The following is a 9,821-nucleotide window of genomic DNA, read 5'->3' as shown; positions in this document are numbered from 1 at the left end:
AAGGGGCCCCCAGTCAGGGATGTGGGGCCCTCTGGAAGCTGGAGGGGGGTGCTCAGTGGGGACTTGGTCCTGCAGTCCAGGAGGTTACAGGAGCCTCTCTTGGCCCCGGGAGAGAAAACGGGGGAGTCCAGCCCCCCGGGAACACCATAGTGGGGGGCAGCCTGGCTCGTGGGCTCCACGCCTCTCTGCACACAGAGTCACGTCTGACTTACTGGGGCCGTGGTGCTGGAGGCTCTGGGGAGCCCTCAGCCGCATCCCACGAGGCCCCTGTCTCATCCCCAGATAAAACCTGGGAAGGAGCCTCCTCCCAAACTCACGGAGCTGCCGGTGGCAGTCAGTTCCTTGCTGGCTGGGTGGCCCGGGGCCCCGTTCCTCGCCAGCTGGAGGCTGCTCTTGGGGCCCTGCCTCGGGCTTGGCTGACGGACAGCTCACAGCACCTTCCTGCGTCCTGCAGCGGGCTTGGCCCCCGGCGAGAGCTGTGCCACTAACCGCCTGTTCACCCCACCTCTCCCAAGTGAGGTGGCTGGCGCCCCCCATCCAGGCAGCGGACCCGTCCACACAAGGGCCTGGGTCCAGGGTCCTCAGGGGCAGGCTCTGTCCCCCACACCCCAGAAGGAGCCCCCAGGCCTCTCGAGCCTCATCACGCTGGGTCTCCCGGGGGGCGGAGGGATTCTGCTTTGGAGCAGGCCTCTGCGGCTGGCCACCAGACCTACCACATGTGGGGCAGGCCTTGCCCTGGCTATGGGCCCTCACCATCTCCCCATCACGGCCTGGACTGTGGCCAAGCGGCCGGGGGAGCAGAGCGGTCTGGGATTCTGCTGCTCCTGGGGCACAGCTGGGGTGGGGCGGTGGGGGGTGGGCACCAGGGGCAGCAGCTCACGCACAGACCAGCTCCTGGACCCGCTGGATGCCTGGGAGGCCCGCATGGAGCCGTGGCATCCTCTCCTGACCCCCATGGGTCTGGCGGGGTTTGGGGACCATCCTGGCAGGCAAGGATGCTCACGTCCTAGCTGTCTGACAGCTGCCCCGCTGGCTCTCTCTGAGATCGTGAGGACTCGGGGCCCAGGGGTGGTGGGTCAGGGTGGACCTGGTGTCCACTGGATGGCTCCCTCAGCTGCCAGGGTCTCTTGGACATTGAACCAGCCCACAGTTCTAGCCTCAGGCAGTCTGGGGCCCTCTGCCTGGGCAGGTGGGCTCTGAAGCCAAGGTCAGAAACCAGGAGATGGTGAACTGGGCTGAGACAGGCCTCTGAACCCCTCTCTTTGCTGAACCCATCCCCTGACCTGTCCCTGGGTTCCTGTGGGCCCAGGACTGGACACCAGTGAGAGTCAGGGGCTCCCCCAGTATGTGCCTGGCCTCGCCTCGGTGTGGCCTCATAGACACAGGCCCCTCGCAGGTATATCGAGGCTGAGCAGAAGCGGGCGCGGCCCCGCAGCCGACGTACACAGAGACACAGAGGCACACGCGTTTTCTAGAGGCCCCACTTGTGGACAGGAATGGCGGCTCCGTGGGAGTCAGGGAGGGGCATCCCGGACAGCTCCCTGGAGCAGGCGGGGGGTTCAAAGGGGCTAGATTTGGAGAGCAAGTGGTTTGTGTCCGCCCTGAAGTGGACAGTCCCGCCCCTGACCAGGGCTTGTGCGAGTGAAGCTGCTTGGAGTCCAGGCTGGGGGCCAGGCAAGGCAAGGAGGCCCCACCCCGCTGCCAGGACCCCGCTGCCAGGAAGGGCCGAACCTCAGCCCTGCCAAACACAGTCCTGGCCCTGGGCCTGTCCATCCAGGCCCACGGCGTAGCGGGAGCTCCAGTCTCGCTCGAAGAGCTGCCGCAGCTGCTCCTGCACGGTGCTCACCCCCGGCTGGGCGCCAGAGGCCCTCTGGCTGACCACCAGGCCCACACCTGAGGTGCTGCTGAAGTAATCTTCTGACCAGTTGGACGTGCCTGCGGGCAGCGGGCACAGGAGGCTGGGGATGGGGCCGCACGGGTCCCTCTGCTGCCCCACCCAGCCCAGTGGCCCCTGTGGCCACTGGAGGGGTCCAACCCCTGCCCGCCCACAAACTCAGGGCTCAGTGAGCTCCGTGCGGAGATTCCCCACCTGCCCTGTGGGGCCAGCTGACCACAGGGCTGGCTGCCTCCATGGAGAGCCCTGAGCCCTCCTGCACGCAGGCCCCCTGCCTGGGGGACACGAGCTTCGTGCAGACTGGGGTGGCCTCGCGTGGAGCCCTGGAGGACGCAGGCTGCCGCCTGGCTCACCTATGTAGGCCGCCTTCTCCGTGACCATGAACTTGCTGTGGTTCACCCTGCTGAAGGGGATGTTGGAGTGGTTCCCCACGGGCACGATGAAGACTTTCTTGGGAGAACAGAGAGTGTGTGTCGGGGAGCAGACAGGCCGCTGCCCAGCCCGGCCCAGGGACGCATTCTTACCACGTCCATGGACACGTTGGCCGCTGGGTTGCTGAGTGCCTGCAGGGACCGCAGGAAGGGGAACATCCTGGGGTCCGTGTTGAGCCAGCAGCTGACCAGCAGGCGCACGCGCACCCCCCTGCTGAAGGCCGCCACCCGCAGCGCCGTGTCCAGCACTGGCCAGTAGCTGGGGGAGGGACATGGCAGGTCAGGGTCCTCGGGCCGGCGGAGCCCTGCCAGCCTGCCTCGACGGGGTCCCTACAGGCGAGAAGACAGGACAGCCCCCAGCCGGCCCACCTGGCGGGGTGTCTGAAGCGTGTGGTGGGGAAGTACTCCATCACCGAGGCGTAGAGGAACTCCCGGGCAGCCCCCATGACCGCTAGCAGCGCATCCAGGTCGCGGGTGCGGCCGTGGGGGCAGAGAGAGGGCGGTGACGCCTGTGGGGCCGGGTGGAGGCGGGTCCCTAAGGGGTCTGGTTCTGAGCTGCTTGGTTACTGGCCCGAGACCCCACCACACACCCACCCTCCAGCCCTGGGAACTGGGAATAAGGCAGGAGGCGCAGCCCGCAGGCGTGGGGCCCTGGGCTGGCCTGACCCTCGAGGAAGCTCCCTGGGGGGCTCAGCCGGACTCCCACATCGGGACACGTGTCCCTCCTCTGAGGCCAGGTCTCCACTGCAACCGAGCACTGGGGTAGCTGCCCGTACCCCAGGGAGGTTCCTGGCTGGTGGCTGTGGCCGCCTGCCCCCCGTTCCCTCCGCTCTGCGGTGGAGGGACACCATCACTGGTGCTCTGGTCCTACCCGCCCCCGCTACCCTTCCTGCTCCCTGAGTCAGACCCCACCCAGCGATGTGCCTGGAGGTTCCCGGGGCCACAGAGCGTCCCCCGCCACCCAGGCCGCCTGTCTCCTGTGGATGATGACGGCAGGGTGCTCTGCCGGGGTCACCCCGGGGACCACAGCCGCGGACCTCGCAGGTGCTGCGGTCTGCAGGGCAGGCCCGGGTGGGCGAGACTTCTGGTGGGTGTGGCCGGGCAGAGAGCAGGGGCTCAGAAGGGCCTCAGGGCCTGTCCACCCTTACCGAGAAGTAGACCGTGGTGGGCACCCCGTCAAAGTGATCCCGGAGTGGCTGGAAGCGGTTGATGTGAGAGGAGAAGTTCTGAGGCCAGCGCTTGGGGAGGACAGCCCTGGGTGTCCCCAGCACCCAGTAGGTCTGGAAGGTCTTCTCCAGGTCCTGGGCCAGGCGGCTGCAGTTGTAGATGACAGCACCGAGCTCCTTCACCTGTGGGCATCCGGCAGTGCTGCAGGGGCGGGGGGCCCTGTGTGGGGCTGGGTGGACCCCCCCAGCCGGGCCAAGGCTGCCCGGCAGGCGCGCACCCCCACTGGGCAGCCAGTCTGCAGCAGCATCATGGAATCCACGTGTACAGGGGAGCTACAGGGAGGGGAGCCCAGTGGGTCCTTGCTCTTCTTACACATTATGATCCAAGGCCAATACGTGTTCATTGCCAGAAAACAATAGAAAGCATCAGCGCCCAGAGAAAAACAGCTCGTTCTTCACTGCTAATCGACAACCGCTGCTGATGGCTGACGGCTAAAGCGCTGCTTCTCCTGAAAGGGTTCCTGCTTTGTCCGCATGGCCCCTTGGACAAGGTGACCTGACCGTGTTTCCAGGCGGGTAAGCGACCTTCTACAGCAGTGCCTTTAGAGTCCTGTAACCCTCCAGTACTCTTGCCTGGAAAATCCCATGGATGGAGGAGCCTGGTGGGCTGCAATCCATGGGGTCTCTGAGGGTGGGATACAACTGAGCGACTTCACTTTCACTTTTCACTTTCATGCATTGGAGAAGGAAATGGCAACCCACTCCAGTGTTCTTGCCTGGAGAATCCCAGGGACGGGGGAGCCTGGTGGGCTTCCGTCTATGGGGTCGCACAGAGTCGGACACGACTGAAGCGACTTAGCAGCAGCAACCAGCCTCCGGGTGTTTCTACCACAGGGGCGTTACAGACCTGCCTCCATCCCCCGAGATGACTGCCCACACGGGGACGTCAGGGGTGCCAGGGCGGACGAACTCCAGGGGGCCTCCCCTCCTGGGGCTCGGGGACTCACCTGTGTCAGGGACCGCCAGTCCATGTTGGCACTGCCCACGTAGATGTGCCGCCCATCCACCACCCAGAACTTGGAGTGCAAAACGCCGCCAGTGAGCTTTCCCATGGGCACGTGTCTCACCTGGGCACCTGACAAGGGGGCAGAGCGGTGGGTGAGCCCGCGTCGTGCTGAGCCCAGTTCCTTCCTCCTCATGGACGGTGTCCTCACCCCCACTTTACAGGTGGGAGAAGGAGGCGTTGGTCGGCCCGGGGTTCCCCCAGGCTCCCAGCCCCTCCCCAGGCAGCCCCAGAGCTCTCGCTGGCCCCCGGGCCCAGGATGGCAGGCTCCCACCTCGGCTTTCCAGGACCTGCAGGTCAGTGGAGTTCTTGGCCGGAGTTGGGGTGCTGGTGGCCACGGCCAGGGACACGTTTCTGTCCAGCAGCTGCTGCAGCTTTTGCAGGAGGGCCTCGCCCTTTTAGAGCAGGCCAGGGTGAGAGAGAGACCACCCTATCCCACAAGGAGGGGCCCAGATCTCCCCCGAGGCGGCCCCAACTGCCCACAGCTCGGTCAGACAGACGGGCAGCCTGCTGGCCTTGCTGTGTGCCTGGCCCTGGCACAGCCCGCGGGCTCCGAGTCAGGGGCGAGGGCCACACACCGGCTGGGAAGACGAGTCGTTGACCCCGATGTCGGGCCCCGTGAGGGACCAGTAGAAGGAGGCCACGTGGACGCTCTCTCGGGCGGCGTCCAGTAGCTGCATCCAGGCCTGGGCCAGGGGCTGGGCGGCCGGGCTGCCTGCTACAGATCGCAGGTCCTGGGGGATGCTCTCCACGAGGACGAGCCTGCAGAGGGGGTGCCGGGTGTGAGCATAAGAGCAGCCGGCCAGCCTCGCATCACCTGCTCCATCCCAGTCAGCAAGCAGGAGGCAGAGCCCAGGGCGGATGGGGCAGGGCAGGCCTGACACCAGGAGTGCCCGGGGGGGCCTGCCCGAGTCAGGGGTTGGTGCCAGTCCCCACCCCCACCCAAGCCCAGCGTGCTCCCCTCAGAGCTGTTGGGTCTGGGCTCCTGTGGGTGTGGAGGCCCTTGGAGTCACCAACACTGACCCAGAAGGGCTCGGTCAGGGGGTGTGCTGTGTGGTTCTGAGGTTCCAGGACCCTGGGATGGCCGGGAGGGGCAGGGCCTGTGGCCCTACCCCAGGCGGGAGGGCTGCGACAGCCACCCAGTCCCGGGTGACAGCCTGTGTGTCCTGCCAAGAGCACTCCTCAGCCTGCCCTGACGACGCCCTGACGACCCCCTTCCTCCAGCCCACCCTCCCGGAACCTGCCTCTTCCCAGAGGACAGGAAGAAGGACAGTGCTTGTCCCTCTGGGGAGACCCAGGCTGGGAAGGCAGGGGCGTCTGGGGCAGAGCCTCCCGGGCTTGCCCGCCCGCCGCTGCCCCGCGGAGCCCACGGCTTGCTCACCGGCAGGAGTCCTTTCGCTGATGCCGCCTCCGGGCCTCCCGTCCTCGAGGATCCCAGTCCACACGGGAGCCAAGGCCCCCAGGCCTGGCGGGCCCTTCCTCAGGGCAGCCCTGGCTCCAGGCGGAAGGGGAGGACCCCAGCCCCAGGAGGCAGGTGAGGGTCACGGCGCCCAGGCACAGCAGCACGAGCATCCCCCGCACCTGCAGCTGGAGGAAGACACCACCCGGGTCCCGGGGGCCGCACTCTCCTGAGACAGACCACCCCTGCCGCCAGGAGGGACTGGCCAGGGCAGGCCTGAGGCCACGGCCTGGGGGCTGGACGTGTTCCCGGGTCCTCCAGACAGGTGCCAGCAGCCCCTGGGCGGGGAGTCCTGGCCCCCTGTGGCTCCTTCTGCCCCTGCCGCTCTGTCCCGGGGGTCCTGTGTGGCGGCTCAGCCCCTCCTGCGGGCCCCCACTCTTGCAGTGCTGACTGCCCTCTCCCGCGGGCCGCAGGGCAGTGTGGAGCCGGGCCACGCCGGGGCCACCCGTGTGCAGCAGAGGCCTCAGCCCCTGGGCGGGGTGACCAGCATCACCCGCAGCTCTGGGCCTGGGCGTGGTGACCCCACACTCCCGGGCAGCTGGGCAGTGGGGAGGCCACCTCGTGGGGACCCTGCAGACCCTGTTCCTGGCCCAGGTGACCCTCACCCTGGCCTGGCCTGAGGGGTTGAGTCCATCACCCAGCACTGGCGCGTGTGTGCGTGTGCGTGTGCATCCTGTGTGCATGTGCATCCGTGTGTGTGTCTGTGTGTGCGTGTGCGTGTCTGTGTGCCCGTGCGTCCTGTGTGTGCCCGGGGCGTGTATGGCCTGCTGGTTTCCCTCTCGGCGCCCCCCAGTGCGGTGTGGGCGTCTGAATCTCAGTTCCTCGTTTCAACCGCAGCAAGTCTGCCGCCATTTCTGCTTTCAGGCTGGGTCCTCTCGATGCTGGTTCATAAATAGCTGCTTCCCTTCCTGGGCTGGGCCCCCCATCCTGGCCCTGTGCTGGCCCCTCCTGGGAGCCAGGCAGTGACCCTGGTCCTGGCTGGGGGCCTGGCACAGAGAGAGGGTTGTTCTTCTGGGGGCTGGGGGCTGGGGGCTGAGTCAGGACCCCTTGATGCTGGCGGGGGTTTCTCTCTGCCCCAGAACTCTGCAGCCAGCTGGGGACGGAGGTCTTATCCCCTCAGAGTGGTCCCTCTCACAAGGAGCTGGAAGCCAGGCAGACTGGATCCGGTTGGAGTTGTTCCCCTCCCCAGAGCAGTCTCAAATGCCACCCCAAGCGGGATGCTCCCCAGCTCTGAGCTGAGGCTGCCCTCCTTCGAGTGCGGGGCGGGGTCCATGCACAGAGATGTGGTCCCCCCAACCCCACTCCCCGGCGCCCACCACCAACCAACTTCTGAGGCTTCTGTGAGGGGCAGGTGCAGCCCTCCCTCCTGGCCTTGATGGCGAGTGGCCAGTGCCACCTGGGGCCTGGGGCTGGGGTCACGCTGCCCGCCTGTGAGCACAGCTCAGCTGGGCACTGGGGCCCAGGGAGCCAGGCTGTCGCACAGGCCCCGGGTTCTGGGGGTGTCCTCCTGCAGGGCCCCCAGCCAGCCTCCATGGGGGAGGGGCAGCCATGGGAGCTGGGCCTGGGGGCGGGGGGCCCTGGAATTAGAGAAGGGGCTCAGAGCCCGAGTCCTGGCACCCCTCCCCACCAGGAGCCCCTACACCCTGAAGAAGGGAGCTTGGGGGTCTGCCACTCCCCTCCCTGCCCCAGGGGGGCTTCCCAGACCCTTCACTGATGCTCAGGAGAGGCGATCAGGGTGCAGCCCTGTGCGGGTTCCCGGGCCAGGCTCACAAGAAGGTGGGAGTGCCCTGCCCCCGCAGCCCCACCCAGGGGCCACCCAGCGGAGATGACTGCCAGGCCACCTACCCCCTTGTGAACTACAAGGGCCTGGGGAGGCCCCCCATCCAGGGGGCTCTGGGCAGCTCGACCCTGAGGACCCCATGTGTCCAGGGGTGGGACTGGCTGTTGGGAGAGGGTAACCCACCAGCACTGGCATCTCAAGGCTGTGTTGGGCTGGGAGACCCCTGGGGGGCAGCTCCGTGCTACCCCTGCCCTGTGCTGGGCAGATCCCAGCTGAAAGGGTGGGACTTGCCACCCTGCAGGGCCTGGGGTGCAGCTGCCCACCCCAGGCTGAGCTCGCCGGGAGAGCCCAGGCCCTGTGGTCCTGGCTGCACACACCACTGGAGGGATGGATGATGACCCGCAGGCCGCACTGGAGCTTCGTGACCCTCTGGGCCCAGGGCTGCTGGCAGCACCGGTCAGGGGCGGGGGACTAAAGCCCCCTTCTCAGGGCCCTCGGTCCGGTCCTCCCATCTGACCTCGCTGGCTCTTACCTCCAAGGGTCCCGCCTTGGCGTTCATCTTGGCTTCGCCACAGACGCAGGCCGTCAGCTTGCAGGCCGTTACCGCGATCACCTCCCACCTGCCTCCTCTCTGCAGCCTGCTGCTTCCCCTTCTGGCCACTTCCTCTTCATCCTCCGTACTTCCCTCTGCGCCCTTGACAGACATCTGGAGCCGGGTGAGCCAGCTAGAGGGTGGGGCTGAGAACTTTCACAGCCAGAGAAGATCCCTCCCCAACCCCTACCCCCAAGTCACAGGCCTGTGCATCCGAGCTAGGTTTGGTGCAGACCTTGTGGTGCTAGTGTTTCGCCTGCTAATGCCAGAGACTTAAGAGACGTGGGTTCGATCCCTGGGTCGGGAAGATCTCCTGGAGAAGGGAATGGCAGCTCACTCCAGTATTCTTGCCTGGAGAATGCTATGGACAGAGGAGTCTGGCAGGCTACAGCCCATGGGTTGCACAGATTTGGGCATGACTGAAGTGACTTAGCATGCACGTGTGCATCGAGACTCAAAGAACCAGGTCTTGAGCAACATTGTTTATTTCCCCATAATACTGGCAGCCTAGGGATGGTATTGGCTCTGCAGCCATTGGGAACCAGGCCCCTCCAACTCTCAGTTCCCAATCCCTAGGCTTACCTGGCAGCCTCATGGCCACACAATGACTGCTGGAGCTCAGTCACTGCCTCCTGTTCCTAGCAGAGCAGGATATAAGGGCAGACATCCGGGAAGACGTCCTGAAAATCTCACAGGGCACTTCCACTCACGTCTCATGATTCAGAACTTAGTCACATGGCTGCATGTAGCTGCAAGGGAGTCTGGGAAATGGAGGCAGCTAGGACCTCCATCCTGGAGAATGCAGGTTGGCCGCTCCCTGGGCTGTCTGAAAGGCAGGCTGGCTATAGTTTGCTCAGCCCGGGTTCCCAGCGCGGGCCTCTGCCTCCCTAGCCCCACCCCTTCTCCCTCTGCCTGGGACTCTCTGAGGACAGGACCCTTTCCCATTCCTTCATTCAAAGTCCTCTTTGGATGAGGTCTGGGTGTGTGCCCAGGCCCTGCCTGCGAGACCCCAGCAGGACAGGGCTGCAGGGGCCCTGTCCAGGGTGCTGACCTTTGGGTGACCATGGACAGGGTATCGGTTCCCGGGCAGAGTCCTGGGGCCGGCCTGAGTGTGCTGAGAGGTGAAAGGGGAAGATGCCACTGGCTACCCCCAGACCCCTGTGCTTTCTTCTAGACACCCTGTCAGTTCAGCCTGGGGGTCTGCCCTCCTCTCCAGACCACAGCCGAGGTGGCCTCTGCTCCTGGGTAGAGTCACTGGACACCTGAGTCTACTAGCCCGTTTTCCTTCATTAACATCTTCACTTTCCAAGACGGTGCTGGGCGTTTTCAGAAGAGTTTCCCAGCGTGCTCCATGGGTTTTGCATCTGGAGACACAGAGCAGCGTCAAGCGTGGCTGCAGCTTGCAGGCCCCTGACTACGGAGCGTGCTTGCCCGTC

At 65.9% G+C, this 9,821-nt stretch overlaps 1 protein-coding gene across 10 annotated transcripts; it reads right to left on the bottom strand.

Moving 5' to 3' along the window:
• Positions 1-1,465: 1,465 nt before the first annotated feature.
• On the bottom strand, positions 1,466-8,514 carry PLD4 (phospholipase D family member 4). Of its 10 annotated transcripts, none has more exons than XM_024982216.1 (10): positions 8,326-8,514; positions 5,936-6,141; positions 5,133-5,316; positions 4,829-4,949; positions 4,499-4,626; positions 3,474-3,674; positions 2,695-2,834; positions 2,419-2,584; positions 2,248-2,344; positions 1,466-1,935 (listed from the first exon to the last, which is right to left on the bottom strand). In XM_024982216.1, exons 1-10 carry the CDS (start codon positions 8,497-8,499, stop codon positions 1,733-1,735), a joined length of 1,620 nt encoding a protein of 539 aa, XP_024837984.1. In that variant the 5' UTR covers positions 8,500-8,514; the 3' UTR covers positions 1,466-1,732. The 10 variants fall into 10 exon arrangements, with proteins under 10 accessions (XP_024837984.1, XP_024837985.1, XP_024837981.1 ...); XM_024982217.1 differs by having other exon boundaries at positions 4,829-4,928; XM_024982213.1 differs by lacking the exon at positions 2,695-2,834.
• Between the last annotated feature and the right edge of the window lie 1,307 nt (positions 8,515-9,821).

This window comes from Bos taurus, chromosome 21, assembly GCF_002263795.3.
Source record: "Bos taurus isolate L1 Dominette 01449 registration number 42190680 breed Hereford chromosome 21, ARS-UCD2.0, whole genome shotgun sequence".
Taxonomy (NCBI): Eukaryota; Metazoa; Chordata; class Mammalia; order Artiodactyla; family Bovidae; genus Bos; species Bos taurus.
Note: the sequence above shows the minus strand (reverse complement) of the source record. Positions and strands in the feature narration are given on the sequence as shown.

What these genes read in the sequence shown, in the direction of transcription:
- PLD4 (XM_059879400.1), bottom strand. Translation starts at nt 6,702, where the DNA reads ATGCACATGCACACAGGATGCACACGCACACGCACACACGCGCCAGTG. An exon ending in ACTGGCGGTCCCTGACACAG is followed by an intron (nt 3,675 to 4,498) that starts GTGAGTCCCCGA and finishes GGATGCCCACAG; the next exon opens with GTGAAGGAGCTCGGTGCTGT. An exon ending in CCAACGTGTCCATGGACGTG is followed by an intron (nt 2,345 to 2,418) that starts GTAAGAATGCGT and finishes TGTTCTCCCAAG; the next exon opens with AAAGTCTTCATCGTGCCCGT.